The 25,836-nt window shown below is 38.9% G+C and overlaps 1 protein-coding gene across 3 annotated transcripts in view; it reads left to right on the forward strand.

Annotated features, from left to right (window-relative positions):
• The window catches only part of SCG3 (secretogranin III), a 28,163-nt gene extending 3,345 nt beyond the window's left edge, over positions 1-24,818 (forward strand). For 2 of the 3 annotated variants that reach the window (XM_071441533.1, XM_071441537.1), the window contains 7 exons: positions 906-1,067; positions 1,375-1,552; positions 3,394-3,510; positions 14,643-14,726; positions 15,328-15,456; positions 17,395-17,475; positions 21,583-24,818. In XM_071441533.1, coding sequence (XP_071297634.1) covers positions 906-1,067; positions 1,375-1,552; positions 3,394-3,510; positions 14,643-14,726; positions 15,328-15,456; positions 17,395-17,475; positions 21,583-21,701 — 870 coding nt within the window. In that variant the 3' untranslated portion in view covers positions 21,702-24,818. The remainder of the gene's footprint in view (positions 1-905; positions 1,068-1,374; positions 1,553-3,393; positions 3,511-14,642; positions 14,727-15,327; positions 15,457-17,394; positions 17,476-21,582) is intronic. The other variant, XM_071441534.1, reaches the window with a different exon arrangement.
• Positions 24,819-25,836: the final 1,018 nt, after the last annotated feature.

Here is a 25,836-nt window from a genome sequence, read left to right on the forward strand (position 1 = left end):
TGATGTTGAAAAGACATTCACTGATTGTACTCCTCCCATGTCTGCCCTCATTTTTCCTTTAATTTGTCTTCTGATTTTCACTGAGTGCTTTTCTATTGTTTATTTATTTTCTATACTTAAGGGGGAAAGGTCTGAGCTCATTCCTATCCACCTAATGCTGATAAGATCATCAGCACACACATAATGTTGCTGGCTAGTTGAGGATATTTTACATTACTGATTTTTAGGAAAAGTGGATTTGTCTCTGACCTCTGAATGTCTCAATGGCTTTAGCCATTGCCATTTGGGATCTTTATATTTTGAAATACTCACCTTATCTTTTGAGCACTAGATTTTGCAGCTGAGTATTGCACCCCACTGATTACAGAGGGAGCTGTGGGACAGCTGCATGGGAGACTTCTTGTTCAAGTGACAGATGTTATGAAGCAAAGAGAAAACATGTTAATGACATCATAGAAATCTGTTTGCTTTTTTCCCATTCTGTATTATTGAATTCTGTTGTAATTATTCAACTGTCCATAGATGTGTTGCAGAGCATATGTATTTCTATATACACACACATGGACACACATATAGGGAGGTGCCACACTTGCAGCTCCATCTTTCAAGCTGCACTCCACTGTGTTAAGTCCTAAAGAGGTTTGGTTTGAAGGCTTTATGTGTGAAGGGGTGGGATTTATGTGTATACACAGATTAGATGTGTATTTCTATGTCTCTATGTATGGAGTGTTATAAATGTTTGCATGTCTATATGTACACACAGCTATTACACCTCATTTGGCTGTGCTCAGCTTTGAAGCAAGCATACAGCAACCTATTTGCATATTGATATCAGGTTTCATATTGATGTTTGATCTAGAAAAAGCACAGTATCTTATAAGTACTCTGCACAAATATTTTAACAGATCACAGAGAGTCAGGCCTATACCCTGGAAGATGAAGTGGCAGAGGTTTTACAACAGCTCATTGCAAATGAAGCAAAGGATCGTGAGAAGGAGTCTGAAGATTTTGATTACTCTGCTAGCAGAGCAGATAGTGATACAAAAGAAAAGCAACAGGAAAGAATGGTAATTTCTTAGCTAATAATTTTGTCTTGCTTGCCAGATGGTACTAGTACTGTGCTTTTTAGGGAATAGTTAGTTCAATCTGGAAACAAGAGGTGTTCTTAAAGAAATTCTGTCTGATAGAAAAAAAAATCATGAGTTAAAAATTTAAGATGTCAATTGAAATAACTGAGAAAATACTATAGTCTTCACTTTGCAATTAGGACAATGTTGGCATGAGGTTGTGATAGAAATTTTTGCACTCTTAACTCTATCATCAAAAGCAATGTGCTTAAAGATTTATTTTTTTTTAATTATGTCTTATGTGAAGACATCAAGCAAATCTGATCAGGATAGTTTCATCAATGGAGAAGTTGATGATACACTGGATAACACGTGGTCATCATCTAATGTGCTGGAAAGAAGAAATGAGCTGCCTTCTGAAGATAATTTCGAAGACCTCCAATATTTTCCAAATTTTTATGCATTATTAAAAAGTCTTAACTCAGGTAAGCTTGTCGTGTGGTTACAGAAATATTAGGAAAAAATTTTAAAAATTAAGATTCTCTGGTTTTTTCCTCCTCTTGTCTCTTCCCCACAGCTTCCCTCATTGCTTTGAAAATGTTCTGTAAGATACATAGCAGAAACTTATTTGATTAGTGATTTTGATGGCAAAACACTGGCAGGAACAACACTCAGAACTGCAAAGAGTGTGACCTAGACAGCCCTTCCCATCTTGTGCTGTGTGATTCAGGAGTCCTGAATTCTTTTAATTCCTGTAAGGACATGATGAAAAGCTGGCAAGTAGTTTTCCCCAGAGATCTTTCCAGTAACATCCATGTCTTCTAAGCCAAGAGATACGAGTAAGCCACAGTAGGATCCTCACAGTGATGGTACCAGTAAATGAGTGTGAGTGAGCCTCCCAGCCTTTCCACAAACCACAGGTTTGCTGTTTATTGCAGTGAAAGCCCTGCAGTCTCTTCCTATTCCGGTGCTGGACATCACAGCTTCCAGTTATTGCAGGCAAGACTGTGGCTCCTTGCCACTGCCCTGTGTCATCACCCTCTACACACACCCACTCTCTGCAGCCACACACACTCTCTAACTTTTGGAGGGATGGGGGGTGGTATTTTGTAGATCCCTTGTCCTGCAGGAGCATTAATAATTGCTTCAAATTGTCCCCATGTGCACCTGAGTGGAGAGCTAAAATAAAAAACCTGAGTCCACATTTTGCTCAAGTCCAATCAACAAACTTTAAATTCTTCTTCCTGTTCTTTTTAATTTTCCCATGGCAATTCTGCATGCTAGTTCTTCTTTTTCTACTCACAATGCAGGCAGGCATGTTGGGTTTAACAGGCTGTGAAGCAAACAGGACCAGGCCCACTGGCTGCACATCTCCTGCTTTATGTGTTCATCTGTCAGGTTGTATTGAGCTGGAGGAGAGGATTCAGTTGCATCCTACAGCTGTGTGTTAAATTGCAGGCAGCAATAAAAAGCCTGTTCAGCAGCTCTCCAGGGTGGCTGGCCCTCTGCCAAGGTTGGGAGTATTATTTCTGACTGTCCCTGACTGACAGTGCCCTGGCTCTGTTGGGTCCTTCAGTGACAGCCTGGGCAGTGGGGAAAGCCTGTGTGACTGTGATGGGGGACTTTCACACTGCTAATGCAGAAATAGCAGTAATATTGTTCAGCACATAAACACAGTGGAAAAAGAAAAGCTAAGAAGCAGTGGGCAAAACCTGATTATTTGTATAAAAAATTTTTTTTGTATCCTATCCTGAAGTCATGATCCTCCCAGTCAGGTAATGCTTTGTTGTCCCAGTGTGCAGGTCATGGACTTGTCCAAGTAACAATCTCATTTGGGACACTTTATATTTTTGTCATTGAACCTGTGGATCTTGTAGGAGAAAAGATCTTTTCCATACAGACTCGGACTGATCTACTAAATACTTCACAAACAAATAAAAGAAAAATGACATACTCTAGAAAACTCTCCCTATATCTGCCCTCCGACCATCAATTTGAACTGTCAGATCACTCCATCTTTGTGTGCTTAGTGTTCTTAGCTGTAAAATGGAATTAATACCATTGGCTTTCCAAGACAATGGTATTATGACACAGCCCCTCAAGACAAAAAGCTATGAAGAAGAACCTACCCCTGATGTTTTAAAGTATGTACTTTGCAGGGACAGCTTAAAAAGAAATATATATGTAAGTTCTCATTCTAATCCAGCACAGCATTTTCTCTTTTAATGAGTAGGTCATTCTTGATGCATGAATTTTGCACAGTTTGCACAACAGTTTTTCCAAGTTACCTGAAGGTTGACTAGTTTTGCTTCATCTCCTCACACAGAGACAGAGACAAAAGAGAAAGAGACCTTGATAACTATCATGAAAACCCTGATTGATTTTGTGAAGATGATGGTTAAATATGGAACAATCACACCAGAAGAAGGAGTTTCCTATCTTGGTGAGAGTACATACTTTATACAACTGTTATAAATGGTGTGTTCTTCTCTACCAGCAGTGATAATTATCTTCTCATCTTCCTTGCCCTTATGAAACCTGTTTCAGATTTGTTCATTTGTTCATTCATAGCATTTGAAAATGCTAAAGCTTTTAAATGATTGATCATTCCCTACAGCAATGTTCAATTCCATACTGCTTTAATATTTCCATCTAATGAAGGAAAGGTAATATATATAAAGATATGCATTTAGAGTATTATTACACTTTTGTATCTGTGAAGCACAATTTATTTCAATGACTTTATGTCAGGGGAATATTAGGGTCTTCTCTGGTCTATTAAAGTGGATTAGGTACCTGCATTTCCCAGAAATAATCCAGCACTTCAACTCCTTCAACTCCTTTAATCTCTCACTGTAGGTAGCTGGACTAGATGGGACCTAATGCTAAATTTGTCCACCAAATAGAACTCCTTCATCTATGGAGAGGGTTATATCTTGGCACAGGAGCAGATTTTGAAGCACTCTTTCCTGGATCCATTTTAGAGTGGATTTGGCTATGTAGGTTTTGTAAAATTGTTACCATTTCCTGAAGAGAGAATTTGGAATGGCCTGGTTTGTGTCTCACACACCTTTCCTGGCTTTGACAAACTCTCTTCTATTCACTGTAGGCAGCCTGTCTAGTTAAACAAGCTGACCTACAGAAGAAGGGCTCATCTGTAGAAACTCTGCAAAACTCTTTCATTTTCCTGAAGTATTTCAGGTCTGGATTAGTCTAAAAAGTTTTTGTTTGCATCAGGGAAATTTCTCAGCTTCATAAATCAGCCTGTCACAGAGAGATGACTGGCAATGGTTTTTCTACATTGCAGATACTTGATTGATGAAATTGTAACTATATGGATTGATTATCCATTACTTGCCTACAAAAGGTCCAGTGAATCATGACTCACATTCAATGCATGATTGCACCTCCTCTCTAAAGAGTTCATGATATATCTGACCAAGAAATCTCCTTGAATTTTGGAATATTTGGACAACTTATGCCTCAGTCCATCTCTCTATTTCTCTGTCTGCCAGCATATCTAAAGAAAGATGCACATAAAGAAATAGTTGATTTTAAGCACAGTGGTTTCAGTGTCAGTCTAGAAATGAAGATACTATGGCTTGATCAGATATTGCCAGAACTTAATAGGCTAAATTCATCCCTGATTCAAGACCATGCAGATAATGGAGCTACACTAGGAATGCATTTTTCCTGCTAAAATTCAGGGCAGTTGTTCACATTGACTTTTGTTTGAGCAAATAGATACTGTAACCCTGGAAACAAATTGCCTCGATGACATAGTACAGAAGGCAAGCATTGGGTTAAGAGTTTGAGAGGTCTGATTTAGTCTGGATTTAAAGTAAGACTATCAACTGCTGTATCCAGACTCTGCCTTGCAAACGAGTGATTTATGCAGAGGTGGATTTTGTGCTCCATCAAAGCAACTTACTGTAGTGGAAAAAGCTTTCTCATAGATTCTCAGGTTGCTTCTGTGGTATTCTTTTTTTAGACTTGCTGTTGAGAAATTGCTTTAAAGCTGACCTTCATTTATTGAGCTAATACTCTCAAATAATGAGGAAGAGCATCCACAGGAGCATGTTAGCTTGTTGCACTGTCCTTAAGCACGGCAGCAGTTTTATTGCCACTCTTACTGAATTAAAATTCTATAGTCTGTAATAGCAGGATAGGTACTGTGTATCGTGGTGCAGTTTGGATTAGGAGATTGATACACAGCTGTGGTTTTTTAGAGCAGATAAAGGAATTAGTATGAATACCTGTCAGAGAGAGGAATCAATGTAAAAAATTGAGGGCTTTTTGTTGTTTCCTCAGTCTACAATCAGTGAGCAGATTCTGTGCTACTTGGTGGAAAATACCTACTGGGTCTGTGCAGATGGATTACATCCTCTCTCCATTTTATTACAGTAGGAAACTGCCTAAATTAATTTTCCCCGCTCTGTGACTGAAGCCAGGCGTAAGCTAAGCCTCTGAATTATACATTCAAAATGATAAATCATTTACAGAATCAAGTCACAAGGTGCAGCTTTTTTGCCTGTCAGAGGGGTGCAGAGAGAGTGAATTTGACTGCATATACCAGTAACAGCTGGCTTGGGATTTGGAAACCACAGCATTATGTCATCATCATTGTATATTACTCTAGGGGAAAGTATTTTGCTGCAGCAGTGACTGATGTTATTGGGTTTAGCTTTAAGTTACAAAAGGTCTAGCTGCAGTGTGGTGCAAGAAAAACACAGATGCACATACATGGAAACACAAGGAATAAGTTTATTTTTTTTAAGACATATATTCAATATTATGTAATACATATTTTAAAGCTTTCTATATGCTAAATGTAATCTGTAACAGAATCCCAGACCAGCATATTCATATATATGAATCAGGAGAAAAAGTAATGCCTACCTTTTACAGTATGTGTTCAGAAGTATATCTCTGGAAGCATTAAAGAGACTGTAACAAACTGATAGAAAATGTGTGTTCAGCTGAGGTACACTTCATTTGATAATTATCCTGCTGTGGCAAAATGCCACAATTTTCTATCACTCTTTACTTTCTTAGCTGTGAATGCTGTTAGAGAAAGCAGATTCTTCTGTGGAGGGAAAGTCTCATTAATTTCTAGCCAGTTCAAAGGCTTTCAGAAATCTTTCTAGAAAAACCATCTGCCCTCTGAATATTGAAAGCTGCTTTAAAATCATTTTTGCAGTTAAAAGAATGGACAAACATTGCTTGGTACAGAAAGCATAAGGCAGTAAATTATGACACAGGATCTCAGGAGCACAAGTGGCTTGTGAATTAGATCCAACTGTGGTATTAATTTAGCCACCTTTGGGTTTGTTGGCAGCATCCAGCAAATGCTGCCCAAACAGCTGAGCTCCTCTTGCTTGCCCCAGCCTTCCAGAGGCAGAAGCTGCTGTCCCTGAAGAAGCTGAGCTTTGGGAAGGGCTTGGGGCAGTTACTGAAGTGATGTTGCTGTTGGCAAGGGTGCAGTGGCAGAGGGGAGTGGCAGTGTTGGAACACTCCCACGTAGTGACCAGTGGAAAGCAGTAAGAGGCTTTCAGATAAGTTATGACTGATTCAGCATAAAATATTTCATTATTCATGGCATTCATAACATTTATATTGCATAAATAGCTGATACTGATGCATAAATATCTGATACTCCATGGACAACTGAAAGGACAATATCCTTCACAGTGCTGAGTGAGAAAAAGAGAAAAAGAACTGTTTGAGCCAATAGCAAAATTCACTTTGATTTCAGCAGAGCACAACAAGGCATGCATTGCATAGATACCTGTACTGTTTAAATATTATTTTGTGACTTATATCACATTTTCCTTCATTTTCCTTCTGTCTGTTGAGTAACATGATGGAGATTCACTCTGATAGCCTTTCCACCAAAGCCATCTATCACAGACCAGATAAATATTAAAGAAAAGCTTCATCTACACCACACAAAGAATTTTTTGTATGACAAGTGACTTTCCCTGTGTATGCCAGGCTATCTAACTAGTTTTAAAATGTAGGCATATCAGTCCACTGCCTTCTTGATAAAATCTCTATTTATAGTAATTATGTAAACTATAGTTTTGTAGATTTATTTTAATAATACAGCTTAGAAACAGGAACAAATGGTTTCAGCCAATTTGTTCAGATACTGTTGTAAATCATCTCCCACTAATAAGACCAAAATAATGAGTGATTTTTAGAACCATTCTAGGAAATATTTGCAATTAGAGGCTTGGGGCCATAAAAAATAAAGCTTTCCGAGATGATAGACAAATTCTTAAGAGACACCAGTGTGTATACATGAATCCTTTTTACACAGTAGATTAATTATATTCTCCTGCTGTGTGCTGCTTACTAGAGTAGATTTGTAGCAAATATATTCGTTGCCCCCCAACCAAGTGAAAAATATGTTACTCAATAAACTGTTACCCCAAAAATGCAGATTAGTTATGTGCACATTGTAGCCTTGTGTGGATTCAATAGCATATGTAGCACAAACTTTTGCCATCAGTACTTCTCTCTGTCACAGATACATCTGTGAGATACAGAAATACTGTGTCATCAACAGCTGGAGAAAAGAAAGGGGCAAAGGACTGGGAAGAAAATTAAGAACTCTTTAGCTTTTCTCTATTTGAAGGGGATGCCACTTTTTACCTCCTTGTGGTATTTAGACTACTGGAGCCACAGTGTAGAACACACAGCCCACAGCAGACTGGTTGAGGGACAAACCCCCTTTTATTTAGGAGGGAAATAGAGAAATCATTCCAGCTGATCAGAGAGCAGTGTTTGAGTCCCAGCTGCCTTCTTCCCTAGACCAAACCACAGCCACCTCTCACACCTCTCCCTTTGGCAATGACTCACAGTCAGAATCCACACTGTCCCCCGTGACTGAGTAGGAGACTGTGTGTGTTAGAAATGGGCATGAACAGATGTCTCTGTTTACCTTTTCCACCCTCACATCATTTGTTCTTCGTGGACAGCAGGGAGAGGACCAAGCTGCAGGACACAGGAGCCCTGGGGGATGGATTGTTCATGGGGAGCTCTGCCGAGGAGTACGGGCACTCGTTAGTCTGGTCCTTTCCTAAAGAACTGCTGGGATATTGTTTTATTATAATGCTGTCTTTTAGGCAGACTGAGCCTGTGTGAAAGGGGAAGGAGAAGAGGCAGAAAGTCTACTCTGTTGATTTTTGACATGTCCCTGCCTCTCCACACTAAGGAATATGAAATAGCTGTTGAGCCTCTCCCATTCATTCTTGGTACCTCCCACAGCTCCATTTCTGATGGAGGCAAAGCTCTGTGATTTCCCCAATGTATGCCAGTGCACAGTAGCCACAATCTGGCCTTTTCCTGGGAGAGGAGAACTTGTGTGAATAATGTGACTAATGCCTGACATTCTCATCAGCACAGATGCTGCAGGCCAAAGATCTGATCCTGATATTTGTTTAGCTAGCCAAGAACAGGCACAGAGCCAAGAGTGTGAGGCAGAGTGCAGATCACAGCCCACTCTGGCATCATCTTTCCTCTCCTCACTGGGATCATAAGCTGATGCTCCCCAATGCAGACTGTGATTTCAGAGGGTGAGGGAAGGCTAAAGCAGAGCCAGAGGCTACAAGTGGAATATGGACAGTGTCATGTGGACCTTTTGTTCATTTTCACCTGGGCCCTGAAGGGGCTGTATTTCATGCAGGGAACCATTTATGCATAATACCATCTTTTTCTTTTTAAAAATCCTTTTTTCCAAAGGTCTCTTTGTTGCAACTGCAAATTTTCTTCATAAACATTAAATTATTTAACAAATTTTTCCCTACCTTAATTTGCCTTTAGTCATTTTCCTTACCCAGTATTTATCATGTGAATGATGCATACAGCTGCCAGTGGGAGTAATTTAATTTCAGGCAGCTCTTTTCTCTGCTGTTTGTTTTTTATCTGATGAACTAAAGTCACACAGATGCCAGTATACTGTACTATATCTGAAAAGTAGAAATCAGAGACACCTCAGATGGTGAAAGTGAGCTGAATACTGAGGAGCAGCAGTGGTTCTGTAAAGTACATGCAAATAGTTAAACCAAAGATGAATCTGCATGGATTTAAGATAAAATGATGTGGGGACAGAGAGTGTGTAAAGATCCCAGGCAAGACTGGAATCTAGGAAGTATATTGATTGCAGATCTCACTGCCCCTTTATAGCTGTCCTTTCTGTAACCTCCTCCATGGCTGTCCCCTGCTACTTCTGCATTTAAATAAACACATGAATGTGGTTTTTTTTCCACTACTTAGATCTTACCTCCTATTTCCCCCCATTCAGACTCACTGCATAATAAAACAAATGGGTGGCTATGGTGTGGAAAGTCTGTGACCCCACTACACAATACATGAAACTGAGCATCACCTGAGGCTGACATTGTGTGTGAGGGTGTAGTATTTTTGTGTCCACATGTTCTAAATCTTCTCAGATATGTTTTGGGAGAGATCCAGGAGTTTTAGTCTCACTAATTGCTTTTCCCACCACATTACATGACTATCAAATCATGTGTTCAAGAATCTAAATAAATACTTTACAGTTCATTCCTCTGCTTGTCACTGCCTACCATTTAAATTTACAATTATTTCTTGCAAATATATTGCCTCTTCTTTCATTTCCCTTCACTGCCTCTTCTGTGCTTTCCCAACTGGATGGAAATCTCCATCTTCTCATAGTATCTTATTTGACAAATATATTGCTTGGTTCCTGAAAAACTAGGTTTTGCACCCTCCCAAGTGGTTGGTGTTTCTAAAGGAGGGCAAAGCTTTTATTTTTTCTCACTGTATTTAATATCTCTATAAACCCCTCCCTACTTTCTGAATTCAGAGCCACTCTGTTGACAGTTGGGCACTGAGACCATAAGTTTGAGATGATTATGTGGGTGTGGGGTAAAGAAGGTGTCACTGAACATTTAAAACTCCATCCCACTCCTGCAGGAGAGGCAGCTCTGTGCTGCTTCAGTCCCAAACCATCATGCTTGTGAAGGGCATGCTGTGAAAACACAGAAAATGTGTGCACAGGCCACAGGAAAGGATTAGCAAAAGACTGCACCACACAGCTCTAAGAGTCCTGCAGTAATGCAAAAGAAATGCCTGTAGAATATTAAAAGGATAAATCTGAAAAATAGCCTGTGAGGTAGGGAATTTAATAAAGATGATAAAGGACACTTGGTCAGAGCTATGTTTACCTCAAAGCACATCTATTTAATTGTGTTTTACTTTTGGAGTTGCTTTTAACCTGATTGCCAAGTGATACTGTTGCTGTCCTAATTTCAGATCATTCTGACCATCTCACCTGTAATCTCTTTACAAGTGATGCCATGAGCTGGGACTTGTCACCTGGCATGTCACTCCTCATGGCAGCATTAGGCTTCAGCCACTATCACATCAAATCAGTCAAACAGGGAGATTCAGAAAGAAAACTCCCTATCTTGACATGTAAGGCAGGGAGTTGGAGAGCAGCAGGAGATTTTCAAGGCTGAGACCCATCTGTAATTCCACAATGGAGGAATTTCTCTTGTTCATCACAGTTTTAGTAGTTTATGTGACATATGCTTGATACAGCTAGAGCTGCCCAAAGGTCAAACTCTGCTTTTGGCTACACTGGGGAAAATCCAATGGATATTGACAGTTCTTGGACATGCACTTGTCCAAAGAATTAATCAGACATACTCTTCCCATAGAATAGTCCCAACAAATGCTGAGATATCTAGAGATTTTTCACAGATGGAAAATGGCCTTGCAAACTCTTAAGGATCATCTACAACAGGAGACAGAAAAGCCCTAGCAGAGCTGTGGTTTCTTAGTGCCTGAAATATGTGCATGTCACAAAAGCAGTCATCAGCACAAAGCTTTCCAGCTGAAGCAGTTGGAGGGTATGAACTCATTAAGTAAACTAATTTTTTAGCTAGTGTTAAAAGTGATCTTAAGTACCTTGATGATCCATTTTCTCTTTTAATAAACAGTCTTTTTATGCTGCATGAAAACAGAACAGCAAAGCAGGTCTTTCTGTGGCAATTTAATGACATAGAATCTCAGCTTCAGTCAATTTGGTCAGGATAGAATGTGAAACTGCCTCCCAGGTACAGGACAATTATGCAGAAGAAAAAACCCTTTGCAGGAAAATTTGCAAGAATTTGGAAAACACCATGAATCTGTCTATTGAGAAAGGTCCATGTGAGGCTTCCATTACCAATTCCATTAAATACTCAGATGGATATGTTAGTTTCTGCCTCTCTAATAAGAACAAATTTAATTTGTAATAGTTATCCATGTAGTATCTTTTCCCATGGAGAGTGTAACCACAGTACATTCTCCCAGAGTAAAGATAAAACATTTTGGGTTTATGCAGTTCAGATTTTTGGATGCCCAACTTGAGGGACTTTAGAGTTTCAAAACTGCTGGGAATTTGCATTTTCTGGTGGAATTAAGAGCATCTATCAGTGTGTAGGAACTGGGCCTAGGATGTCTCAGAAAGCCTACTCAAAACAGAAGCCCTCCTGCAGTATGAATGCTTCAGTGAGTCACCCCAGATCAAAGAGCAGTTAGAAAGCGAGGCAAGGCAGAAAGCAGGTCTTGTGACTCTGGTATCTGCTTGGATGATGAGATTATCCTGCTCTGCAGAAAGCTGTGCCAGAGCACTGACCTATTTACCAGCCTGGGTCACTTCCATTAGCTCAGTAGTTATTGTCCTGTTGTTTTAATTAGTGCCATTTCAAATAAGTGGCCAGCAGTGTAGAAAGGTCAGTACCTTTCTAAGCTCTTCCTCTGTGCAAATGAGGTTGCCAAGGAGACAGCACCAGAAAAGTAATCAATCCTTGTTAGACCTGGCCAGGACAGCGTTGCTGAGCTGCTCACAGGCACAGCTCACTCGAGAGGATGATTCACTCCATCAGTGGAACTCAGAGCAAACACTGCTCAGCCCTGGCCCAGCCACACATGGCAGGTACAAACACGTTTTGAAACAATACCAGCTGTTAAAGCAATACTTTGGATGCAGAGCAAGAGCAATAAATCCTGTTCAGGAAGAACTGGGATTATCTGGCAATATTTTCTCTAGGGTACACATCAAACAAGCCTCTCAATCATGGACTCTATCACTCAGGAAATGCAGCTGATTAGAAATGTTCAGATCCATGTGGATGTGCCATCCAGCTGGCAGGGTAACTCCACCGCTTCTCCTGTCAAATGCAGTGCCTGGTAAAAGGCCTGTCTTGTAAGTGTGTCTGCATCCTTAGTGACAAAACAAAGCTTTGAGAATGGAGCACAGTGATCATGGTATTCAGTCTGGCTTTAGTGGCAAAGCTCAGTCATTAGCATTGCCTTATTATGCTTCATGGGGCTGGAAAGCAATTCTGTACTCACCAAGGAGTGATAGTGGACTCACAGGAAATTGTTACCCAAATCAAAAGACTCAGAGAAACTGTACAATTCCTGAAGCTATTTATAGAAGTGAATAAATAATGGAGGAGTATGAGTCCCATTGCCTGCAGTAGCACATGCTGTATGTGGATATATGGACAACTTTTAAACACTACAGTCCATCAACAGAACAAAAACTTGCAGAAATATCAGTGTCAGACATTTAAATCTAAAGATGTCTTGGCAGGTTATTAATCTATTTAGATATTAATCTATCTCTGGTGGAGTCCTTTTATTTCCTGCTAATAGAAACTTACTGCCTAAATGCAGACACTTTAAAGGAAGAACATGAAAGGCATTTATATATGAGTAATATTTTAATTTTTTTAATACGTTCATTTTTTAAAATTAAGCTTAATTTAATAGAACATGCTGGATTAAGCTCCAAAATCAGTGACTTTTTTGCATTTGCATGAATTAGTGAAGGAGAATAATCTATTCGTTTGAGTTTACAAAGGGTTTTTAAGCTCTTAACTGTGGAATCTTATCCTGAAAATTGTGCCTCTTGCAACAGAGAAATCCTTATATTCCTGTTGAAAAACTAGTGTGGTACTGATTCAGGATGAAAAATAGAATCTTAAAATGAACTGAAAGGGATGTTTACAGTCCTTTCAATAAGCTTTGGATCAAGTGATTAGTGGGGCATCAGTACCACCACTATAATTCTAGCTTGTTTTTTATTTCACCAGGATGTCTGATCCAGCTTGTAACACAGCCCAGACCTGTTCTGGTTAGGGCATATGGGGCAAGGTCAGAAATCACATTAAAGGGATATGTACCAAATGAAAATATTCACAAAAAAAAACCATGATGTGATGTAGAATTGAGAGGGTGCAATCAGGCAGGGTGCCAACAAATACTGCTTACATTTTAATTTTATGTAAATAACAACATATAAAGGATGCAGGCAGACAGGATTATGTGATTTCTCATCAGATGGGAGGCACAATTGCTTATGCTGATCTGCCACAAAGAGAAATATGCTTACTAAAAGACTACTCCTTAGGTTTCAGTGCTGAGTATCTTTCTAATGGAAAAATTGCTCCCAGCTGTTGGATAAAATACTGCCCTTATACAGAAAATATGATTTAAAATATTATTAGCCTTATTATATCTATTCTGCCACAGTTCCCACATCACACACTGAATATTTCAGCTGTTTATATAAATGGAATTTTGATAAATTTTAAAACTAAATCTCTCAAAAATACCCACCAACAAGATAGTTTGTATGAAATTTTGAATCCATGTTTAACTGAACCTTTAAAAGATAATAGAAGGAAGGAAAATTCTACACTGTATCCATAATATGACTGAGGAAATGTGGCAGGTTGTGGTTGCTCTGTATTTTGAATATCTACCAAGTGTGGTAGCAAAAGGACTTTTATTCCCACATAACCATACAATGTTTATATCTGAAACATCCATCTTTATGAAGAGGTGCTTTTACTTTCAAATTAGATGAATTCAGCCCTGAAATTTGCATGGAAATACATTTTCTATTCTTCTAGAGCTGTATACATGGCCATGGCTGTCTAGTTGGTTTTCAGGTAAATGCTTGACTTCAGCAACTTAAGAAAGTATTTGTTTTCATCTCTTCAATTTACATGTTTATTTCATCTAAATATAATTTAAACCTTTTACTAGATTTTTTTTTTTCTAATGAAAACATATAAAATCGAGACACACAGGCAGTTTGGGATAGTGTTTTCCCACCAGGATGAAGCACATATTTCATAGTCTTGTCTTTTTTGTGAAGTTAATTAAAGCCTTTCATTGCTTTCATCAGAATAAATTTGCTACAGATAGCCATCAGTATTTTGTGACTTACATGACTGAAATATGGAATATGATGCACATTTTTACTAACTTTATGCACGTTGGCACTATTTGGTACTCACATTGTCATGATTCAATTGTTAATTTTTAAATTAAAATGATCAGTATTTAATATTTGTTTGTTCTTGTAGCATTGGCTCTGCATTAATTGTTCAGGGGCAAGGATGAAGGCTGTTCTTTTAGATTTCTACTTACCATTCACACTGCTGTTGGGGAAAATGTAGTATGGATTCTGCATCTTATTCACTGGAGAATAACTGGGATTTGGTTTTGTTTTGCCTTGATTTCCAGAAAACTTAGATACAATGATAGCTGAGCAGACAAAGAAGAAGCTTGAGAACCCTTCCACTAAAACCAGGACAAAACTAACAGCAGGTACTTGGTCTACAATTTTCTTTTCTGGAATAACACTTTTTTTCAACCTTTTCAGTTAAAAGTATGCTAATTGCTTTGGCAGCCAGACTGCTTGTTAAAGCCACAGTGTCTCAAGGACCTGTACCAAGCCGTAGCTTGGTTGTCCAAGCACACAACAAGAGAGAAATTTTCACTTAATTGCCCAGTCTTTGAGAAGTGTATTCACTCTCTTTTTCTTCACTGGAGTCCAGATGTTACACATATACAAAAGCAAGCTGTATCAGTGCTTTTTGAGATTAAAATAATAATGAGAAAGCATTATTTGTCGACTTTGAATGTTGCAAATGCAAATTTCACAGATTTTTTTCTCTGCACAAAGAAATGTGCCTTTGCATTGCAGTCACCTGTATTCAGCTATTGTTTGTGAGAGCAGAAACAAGCATTCCTCTTTCCAGAGGTCTGGAGTAGAGATGACCTTTAGGAACCACTTTGGGACAGGCTCCAATGAGGCTCTTCCTCAACCAGCAGTCAAAATGCTTTACTTGCCAAGATTGTATTGATGTAATTGGGAAATGTTCCTGGGCATTTGATACAAAATTCTTTGCTTTTGTTGTTTCTTTAGACAAGAGCAGTGAAGAAGCAGACAGTACAAAGGAAGAAGCAGCAAAGATGGAAAAGGAATATGAAGTTTCAAAGGATTCTACAAAAAATGAAGGACAAAATGCAGCGGGAAACAGTGAAGAATCCAGAGGTACAGAATATTGCTTTTCCTCCAAGTGATTGGAGTATTTTCTTCTCTTTGGTATTGATTTTCCATGGTGTTAGCACAAATATCTTCAGTCTATAGTCACTGGGAGTCAGCACACAAGAGCTTGATTCAGAACTGTATTTATCTGCCAAGTTTTAAACGTACGACACTACTGCTGAGCAGACATTCCCAGAACTCACAGACCCCTTTAGAACAATATGAAATGCAGTTTGAGGCAGTAGTGCAAAGAAATTTTGCTTCTTTGCATCTGTGGCTTTTCAGGATGGCCAGAATATTCAATATCTGAGCAGGCTCATTGACTTCTGTAGTTTGTGTTAGAGCAAGCTGGTACTCAAAGGCATGAGGAGTTCTGCAGTGATACATTTTACATTTCCCACTGCCAGAGGTTAAAGGTTATCAGTAATCAACATATTTTATGTAACATTGAAAACATTACAGTAAGTTAGTGTCTCCCTAAGCAAATGTAGTACAGTAGTATAGTTATTTTTGTCATGCCTCAGCATGAATTACACTGTACTGGCTGAAGTCTCCTGGGTGCAAATCACCTACTCTATCTGAAAACAAATCTGCAAGGGACATCATGCCTCCTTATTGTGCTGAACTCTTGAAGGAGAATGTTTGCTGGTGCAGAAACCTTTCAGTGAGTTCTTAGTGCAAAGGGTACAGAATAAGTATCTGTGTTTTGCAATCAGTTGGTTAATCAAAATTGCTTCTTTTGCACCAGTGCTGTCTGATGCTCTTACTTTTTGGAATGCAGTGTTTTCACTCAGGCTGCTCAGTAATAAATGGCAGAAATCAGGACTGCAGTAGATTGTAGTCCATCAGTCACCTGGTTCAGCTCTGTGGGCAGTGCACTCACAGAGGGAAGGTGGCATTTTTTCCAGTAGCTTATTTATTTCAACATGGAAGAGGAAAATAGCTCAAGATGGCTCTTTCACAGTAAAGAAAAGTTATCTCAGTACTTTTTGGTAGGAAGTGATAAATAACACATTTTGCTTGTCTCTTGAAGGTTTGTCTTTTCAGTTTGGTTCAGGTCATTTTCATTTATCTTTAGCCCAATAGGTTTTTAGAAATTCTAATTGGATCAGTATTTTTTCTTTCATGCAATGCCCTTGCTTAACTTACTGTAAAGTTACTGCACTGCCAACTCAAAAATAAGGGTGTATCTAATACTGTATCCATTTACTAACAGGAGCAGACATGCATAGCTGGCAATAGTAACCTTCTACACACTGATCACACCATGGTTTTTTATTCCTGACAAATGTAAGAACATTACATCAATAAAGCTCCAGCCAAGCTAAGAATTCAAAATCCATTAGCTAGAATATTTTCCTAGGGGCCTTATTAGGTAATCCTTGTACTAATTGTGTCCTGTGTGCTTTCTGGTCCAAAAATAGCTGTCACTTTAAATTTCAGCTATAACAAGGAGTTATCATGGTAATTTTAGTACATCTTTTTCCTCAGTAAATACATTTCAAGTTGTCTTTCCAAAATGTTACAATTTTAGGTTGTATGCTGCTAGTACTACTGTAGGAGGAGTTTTGATACTGAAAGCTCTCAGCCCTAAGTCATTCCTTGCTATCTCAACAGCTTTTTCTTTGCTGAACAATTATGATGATCAAAAAGCTACAGGTTGTTTTTAATCTACGTATGCAGTTTCTGTGGATGCCACCAAAAGTTATGTATAAAAATTAGAAAAACCACGATCCAAGGTTTGTGTATGACTAATCTTGCACAGGCAACACCTGCTAACCACCTCTGGGAATTTCGCCTGACTGAGTTTGACAGGACTCAGGTTTTAAACAGAAACTAAGAATAGTTTTAATCTGCCTTTGCTGTGACCAACTTCACCCAGTTAAGCAAGCTGCATCAATCATTGATGTAAGTGCTTGATTTCTCTCTCATCCTTTCCTCCAGGGAAATCTGAGGCATATTTGGAAGCAATCAGGAAGAACATAGAATGGCTGAAGAAACACAATAAACAAGGTAACAAAGAAGGTATGAAGTAAAAGGTCTTGACATTGGGGTGGGCACCATATGCATTAAAAAGCAAGTAATTTATATTGTGTTGTATAACTTGTGTTATACCTTAAATAATAGTAATGTGAAACTGTGCTTGTCTAGATTATAGTGATCATTAGTGGTGTTAGAGTTAAATAATACAGGTCAGGTAAAAGTTAAGCCAATGAACATTAATAGTGAACTAAGGTAGATTAATGTAAACTGGGTGGAATGGCACTGGCCACAAAGCCCAGAGAGACTGAGCAGCAGGGAGTCACTCATGTGCTGTCCACACAGTCATGGTGGGCTGCCTGTCACCAGGCAGCTGTGCCAGCTTGGTCTAGTGCTTCATTTCTTAGCTCATCATGTTGTTTAATTATGACTTTGGAGGTGAGATAGATGCATTTGAAATGTCTGGACATGTCTAGAGGAGCTCAGTGCATCTGGCTATCGTGCCTGCAGCAACAGCAACAAGTCTGGCTCCATAAGCAGGAACAGTTGAGATACAAACTTATGTCAGTAGCCCTGTAATACATTGGATTACTGCCCAGATCAACTCAAATGGCTTGTAGCTCTCACATGCAAAGCTGTGTAGAAGGGAGCAGTGACTGAAGCAGCTGCACAGGGTTTGCTCACCAGCTGTCCCAGCATTTGCCTCTTCCTCGGAGGCAGGGCTGTGTGAGAGCTGCCGGCAGGGACAGAACTGCAGCACAATTTCTCCTTTATTTCTCACAGATCTTTATTCCTCCTCCTCCTCCATACCATCTTTTCCCTCAAGTTCTTACATAAAACCAGCCTCCCATCCCTGTTCTCTGCCCTGGCTGTGTGTTCTGCCACGGCCTGCTCTGGAAGTGAAGGTTCCTGGCCAGGGGATCTGTCCCTGGGCTATCACTGGTGCCTGGTGAGAAGGATCCTTCTTGCAGCAGCCAAGCAGAGGGTGATCTGAGATGAGATTAGCCCTGGGTCATCTATCCATCCTCTCTGTGAGTTGAAGTGTGTGTGAATTCCATTTCAGAGATGAGTGCGTGCCTGCAGCCCAACACATTCATTTTTCTGTACAGAAGCTGTAATAGGAAAGACTATTAAAAAAACCTTCCCATCTCTCAAATCACTTCCACACAATGGCAGGGATTGCAGTTAGCAGCAGGGCTACATATTTGCTCAGGAGTTTTCCTGCCAATTTTAATTAATGGTTCTGTTTAGCAGTGTACTCATTGATGTAATTAGATCTCCATCATGTGTGATTTTATCTCTGTATCCCACATACTGCCTGAGCAACCCCTTGCTCCTCTTTGTAGTAATCTTTCTTCTGCTCTGCTGCAGCCTGAAAATGGCTGTGACTGCAGATCAATAGCATTTTATCTGCCTGTGAATGCATGAAGATATATATATCTGTGTAGATGGATTTTCATTTGCACTAAAATATCTTTATTGTCCTCTGGCAATGGAAATAAGCCTTAAAGTGAGTGCAAGTTATGACAAAATTAGAATAGTATTCTTACTCTTCTGATACATCATCTTTATTGTGCCTTTTCATACTCTTTATTTTTGTAAAATGCTAATTCAGTTCCCCATGGATGATGTTAAAAGTACAGTCAGGGTAAGCTTATCTAACTATAAATGCATTGCAGTGTTTCTTCAGTGCAAGATTAGGTGGTGTTGCTGTTCTCATCAATCATTTCTCCACTTCCAGCTGGCACCTGGGGGCTGGCAGAAAAGCAATTCTCAAAGTAATTCATGTATTAAAATGGCCAGACTTTCCCAGCCCTACTCATGGATTGGGTTACTCACCGAATACCCTTGAAGAGGTTTAGGTTCACTTCAAGCAAATGTTTGTGGGTCCTTCATTTTGTATGAATTTCAGTACATATTATTCATTCAATGAGTAATAACCCTGGAAATGTTGATTTGCATTTCTGCAGTTTGGAAGTATCAATTGCCTATTAAGGAGGCTGGTAAGCTTGAGGGGCTGGGATGATTTAAAGATAAACATGTCAGAAGCCTGGATTTTGGGCTCATTGCCTTTTGTGTCCAAAGTTTGTTTTTGCCTGTTTACAGCCTACAGACTCCATGGGCCTGTCCTTCACATCTCCCAGACCTGGCCTGGTGCTTGAAACCATTGCAGAGCTGAGCATTTAACCAATGCAGGCAAAGAGCATGAGAGGGTTGCTCAACAAACATTTAGGTCCTTCAGAGCTTCACACCACTAACAGCAGCCATTTAGAAATGAAAGTAAATCCTATCATTAATTTCAATGGCAAATGGCTTGATCTGAATATGCAAATAAGAGTTCTCTTCATTTACTGGAGCTGTTTCACAGCTCCATGTAATGCTGCAGCTGTGGCAGTGAATCAGCATGCAAAGCTAATTTTTCCAATTACAATAGATTCTAAATAAGTATTAGAAATTGGCAGCTATCAATTTCTAGAAAAAACCCCAATTTAAATTGCTGTGAGATATACAAATTAGCCCGAATTGGATAATATCATAATGGTTATAATCCCATACAGGATGTTTAGTAATTAAACCTGCACATCTCCACATAATAATCTTAGAGTTAGAAAAAGTATTCTAGAAGTAAAATAAGCACAGATACTTTAATTTGAAAAATGTGGATATTAAATTAATTTAGTATTTGTTCTTCATTCATTTCCATTCCTTGGTATCTTTCAATGGAGACTCTCATTCTGTCGAGATGAATAAAATCTCTCATCCCAGTTACAGAATTGCTCCGTACTGTTTGTCCCTGTTACTCATACAGGATGGAGACACAAGCAGGTTACATTCTTGTGAATAATGACAGTAACAGAGCAGAGAGGAAATCCTCCCCTCAGTGCAGCAAATGGCAAAATTCCTGCTAACTCAGATATGGAGAGGACACCTCTGCAGGAGTGGGGAATGTTGAATATAAATTTTCTGTATTACTCATTTGAAATTGCATTATGCTTTTATAAAAATGGTCACAAGCATCAATTTTCTTCTTAATATCTTTCTATCCTGTTTTGGTCAATTTTTGAAACCTAAAAAACTACAAATTCATTATTGCCTATTTTGTTAAGAATGCACAGTTTGAAAAAAGGTTCTTCTACATACTGCTGTGTGATGTTATACATTGGACATTGAAAAATCAGTTTTAATGTATTCTGAAGGCTCTGTGGAATAAGTAATTTATACTGAAAAATTCAGAATTTATTCATTCTTGTGAAAGATGCTAATTCATTTATCTTAGTATGAACATTTAAAGCATTGATGTTCTTCTTCTGATTCTAAGAAATTAAGCTTTACATTTATCCAGCTAATTATGTAACTGAAACTTTATTGTGTTTATATGTGAATATACTGAATGTGCTGCCAGAGTCACAGTAGGTTTGCTTTCTATGTTATTTGAAAAATTGCTCTGCAGTAGAATTCTTTTCATGGAAAATAGTGATGTTCTCCAGCACAGGAAAAGTCTATTTAATGCATATGGTGTGAACCAGGCTGCATAGATGCACTCATCTATTGGAAGAGGAGGAAGGATCTTGCAGCACTCTGTTGCAGATTGACAGAGAAAGATTGTCAAAAACTGACATTAACACTGTCACAAAGGCTGCTCACTGCAGTAGTTTTCAAACCAGAATATTATGTTCTGTATCGAGGTAAATAATTGTATTATTTTGATCTATTTTCAGGGAGTTGCTTTCATTTCCACTACAATGGTAGCAAGTGGGAATTTTACTGGGATTTCAACTGGAAATAGTCTATTTAGTACTTTCTTTTGATTCCATTACAGTTGTGAAAATAATAGGGCACAACATCTTTTGCTGTGCAGACTAGAACATTAAATCCCTGGACTGGAAAATGTTCTTGCTTTAACATTTGATAGCAATCAATCAAAAGCAAGAGATGATTATTTCTCTTGGATAATAAAAGCACTGTGGTGTGTAAAAAGACTTTGTGCAGATATTTTGGGGTTTTTTATGTTTTCACAAGATGCGCTTAGAGAGAACTCTGTTCATGTTTGATAAAGTGCACTGGTTGGATAAAATTTACAATGACATTGTTTCTTAGGTGAAGCAGTATAAAGGCAATGACTCATTGTGCAAATGAATTCTTGTTTTTCAGACTATGATCTTTCAAAGCTGAGAGATTTCATTGATCAGCAAGCTGATGCTTATGTGGACAAGGGCATCCTGGACAAGGAGGAGGCTGATGTCATTAAACGCATCTATGGCAGCCTGTAAAGCGTTAGTGACTGCCCAACCCGTAGGAATCTAGTCTAGTTTCCCCCACTCCTGGCTCAATGACTTATGATCTGGTAATTTGAGGATATCATTAGAAATGCTCTGTTTACATTGTACTGACAAGTCTAGACAGAAATGAAGAGCTGTAGTGCTCCATTCACTTTCTGCATACTGTATTTTCCTACATTCACAAATCAACCCTAAACACCAAATTCTGACACTGAATTTCTATTTGATAAGGTAAATATTTCTGTAATGCTCTCTTTGATTTATTGTTCATGTTTGGTTTACTTTTGTAGCTAAACCAATCATTTCTGATGGAAATTTGTTTTAATGCTACATTTTTTTGCTTTCACTCAACAAGCTTTCTATAGATGCAACTATGTAAAGGGGCATTATTAGAAAATAGTTCATAGTTCTCTAAATAAAGTATTTGAAAATAATTTACCTATAAAGTTTTCATTAATCTTAATATTATTTTATATTCATTTATTTTGGTTTTAAATACTAACACTTTTTTTTATCTTTTTTTATTTCTATATGTAGTATTCTGTAATGTGGACTGTAGTGTCCTTAGCTAATTGATAAATCTTAGACATTACAATTGCCTTCCATATTAGAAGAATATTCTCTTCTTCAGCATGTGTGGACATTCTCTTTGCACCATTTGATGATTGTGCATGCATAATTAGTTGAATTCCTGATGTGAATATCCTGATAGCAAGTGTAAATAGCCATTGCTTTCTCTAAAGAAAAAAAAAAAAGAAAGCAATTCAAGTCATTTTGTATGGAAAGGGAAGTTTGCAACTAGAGATGTTCTTTTAGGAACAGGGGCTCTGCTTTTCAGAAAGACTTAAAGAATCTATTGTATCTCAGTATCTCTGAACATCAAGGGCTGTGGTCTGATCACTGACCTCTCTTCTGTGCTGAGCAGTATTATCTTGGAGAAAAACTTTTTTTTTTTTGGCCTAAATATGCTAACATTAGCCAAGAATTTGGTACTTCCCAAAGAAACAAAACCAAAAATGTCATCCTCATTCTTCTTCCCCAACTAACAAAGTTTTGGAAGGATGGTTTATGAGGTCTTTTACCTTAAAGTGGGTGGATAACTTGATGTATGAAGATCTGACGAAGCAATATCAAAGGATCAAAGGTAAAGAAGCATTTAGAAAGGTAAATTTCAAACAGAGTCCCATATAAGGCCTTAGACTCAGTTGAGTAGAGGAACTCCAGGAAAGCCCTGTACTATTTACTTACAGATTCTTCATAACTGAGGTTATCCCTTCTCTGATTTTTTTTTTTAAATCTTAAGATATGTCTAAGATTGATACAGTTAAAAAATATTATCTGATGCAGACCAGTGAATGGAGATACTGACTTAGAGCACTGCCTGCACAGCACAAAGTTTTGTAAGTGTTAAGTCACTCCTTGGGTCATTTCCTTCCTCACAGCTGGAGATTAAAGAGGAGGAAATTTGAGCAATGTTTCTCAGCCAACTGAAGTAAACTATGGAACCTCTGCAAAATGTAAATTGTCAACATAAATTATCAATTATTGATAATCAGCATTAAGTGAATGTGATAGCACTGAGGTGTAACAGCATAACTCCTTGCAAACTGATGAAACATAAGCCAGTGAATGTTTTCTAGCATCCACAAAATACATCATCACTGCCTGCTCGTACACATCCTGACATGAATCACTGAATTGCAGTATCAGTCACTAATGGTAAAAACCATATTCAAAAATGTAATCAATGTAAGCTTCCTCTGACAAATAGTCCCTTAGAAACTCTATAGAAAAAATCAGGTAAAAAGAATTAATGTTATTTTAAATCAGTGCATTTGTTCTCATCTAAACCCTCTTGTTTGTTTATTATTATTTGCTATTGTTCCCAAAGATCCAAATTTCTTCATGTCTCTGTAGATCTCAGTTACATTCTGCAACAGCTTCTAACTTCCTTTCTTATGTGACCATCACGTGGGAAAAGCAAGCTGTTTCCTAAATTTGGATTTATGACAGAAGTCAGGAGGATGGTAACTAACCATAGATCTCTACAGATAGGGAAGTGGCAGTGACCTAGGATCTGCACTTGAAAAAACAAAAAAGGACAAACTGTCCTTCTCCAATGACTACTTTTAAAAAGACCTCAAATTTTCTTCTCCTGTCTACATGATGAGTAGTATAAGAATAATTGCAGTTTTCATTGGAAGTTAGTTTCTTACTTCATCCTCTCACGAGTCTGGTACTAAAGGCCAGATGTCATCAAGTAGTGACCAGTGACTATGAACAGTGTGTGGTGATATTTGTTAACCTCTCCGTTTTGCAAATTTTATAGCTTGAACAAAGTATCAGTGGCATAACTTAAGAAAACAAAAACTCAACAACGGGTATGCCCTGACTGTACTTCAGAGTATGCACATTCTTGGAGTTGTTCTGTACTTACCCTGCTGCTGTGCATCCCTGGGGGTACCTGTGGAGATAACTGGAGCAGCCTGATGAGTAGCTGAGAACAGGGCAAGCCTCTGACAGATGGACCAGAAATCACAGCTATGGTTCTTCAAACTAAATCCAATTTCCATCCTGCCCAAGCCACTAAACTTGTTCCTTGAATGCTTCAAATGCTGGTTCCATTGCTGGTACATGGAATGAACATCTATCTGTACATCACACTTTTCAGAACCAGACAGTGAAACACAGCCAGCCTGATGAATCACCCTGCATTCCTAAAGGGCTGTGACTTACCCAAAATAAAATCAAACCAATGATGCAAGTTTCAACTTGCATCACAGAGCAGTACTTATTCTGCAGGGAACACCTGGAGCACATTACAACTTGACATGCACTGCTGTGTGTTTAGCCATAATTAGTAAATCATAGTGCTTGCTTTCTTCCTGGTAAGAAAGGTATTTTCAACAACTGCACATCTCTGTTTCAAAACTGACAAAAATCGGTTTCTGTGTTGTTTCTATCTCTGCTGGATCCTTCAGAAATCCTTCACTTCTAAATTGACTGAAAATGTAATAAGTACAATATATATGGTATTCACCTTTTGAGCTTTTCTAATAGGCTATTGTTTCTGATACTGTACTTTATTAAACACTTTACTACAAGCTACATTAGTGTGCTGCTTTTGGTGGGGGTAGAGTTTATTTCTCCACAGTAGCCAATTTAGGGCTATATTTAGGATCTGTGCTGGAAACACAAATGTGTTGATAACACAGAGATGATTTTGTTTCTGCTGAGCAGAGCTTGCACAGAACCAAGGCCTTTCCTGCTCCTCACCCCACCTATGAGGAGGCTGGGGGTGCACAAGAAGCTGGGAGGGGACCCAGGCAGGACAGCTGATCCCAAATTCCTTAACACAAACCCTATGCCAAACCTGATCCCCATCTCCTAACCCAAACCTAACCCTAACCAGGGGATGGCCCAGACTGTGGGGGGACAGAAGGTAAGAAAATAAAGATAGTGCAGAAGGTAATCTGACCCCTGAGGGGTTGCAGCTGCACTAATTATCAAAGATTAGGAACAGGCCTGCCCTTAACAGGCCACAGCTGTGTCCAATGAGGATGAGTGCTACAAAAGAGTGGGTTAGCTGGGTGAGGAGAGAGTTGGAGCTTGTTGGCTGTGCTGCGAGGGAGAAGGAGTCAGTGCTGTGAGGAACTGCCCATGAGAAATCACCAAGAAGGTATGGGAGCTTTGCAATAAGATGATAACACCAGACCATGTGGTGCCATGCTCAGTGTGTAATGCTGGGGAAGGAGGAGGAAGGGAAAGGGGTGTTCAGAGTGGCAATGTTTGTTTTCCCAAACAATTGTGACCTAGGGTGGAGCCCTGCCCTCATGGAGATGGCTGAACACCTGCCTGCCCATGGGCAGTGCTGAATGAATTCCTTTCCTTTGCTTTTGTGCCCAGCTTTTGCATTGCCTATTAAACTGGCTTTACCTCAACTTGTGAGTTTTCTGCCTTTCATCCTTGTGATGCTCTGCCTCATCCATCTCTGGGGGAGTGAGGGGCTGAGCTGCCAGCTGGGGTTAAAGCACAAGAAGCAGTACAAGGCTGCTGTTGTGTATCAAAGAGATGCATCTTTTTTATCCACTGCCCAGCTTTTTGAGGCAATGGCAGTTTTCTGTTG

The sequence above is a fragment of the Agelaius tricolor genome, unplaced genomic scaffold, assembly GCF_023055355.1.
Source record: "Agelaius tricolor isolate 1412-34295 unplaced genomic scaffold, bAgeTri1.0.p SCAF_16, whole genome shotgun sequence".
Lineage (NCBI taxonomy): Eukaryota > Metazoa > Chordata > Aves > Passeriformes > Icteridae > Agelaius > Agelaius tricolor.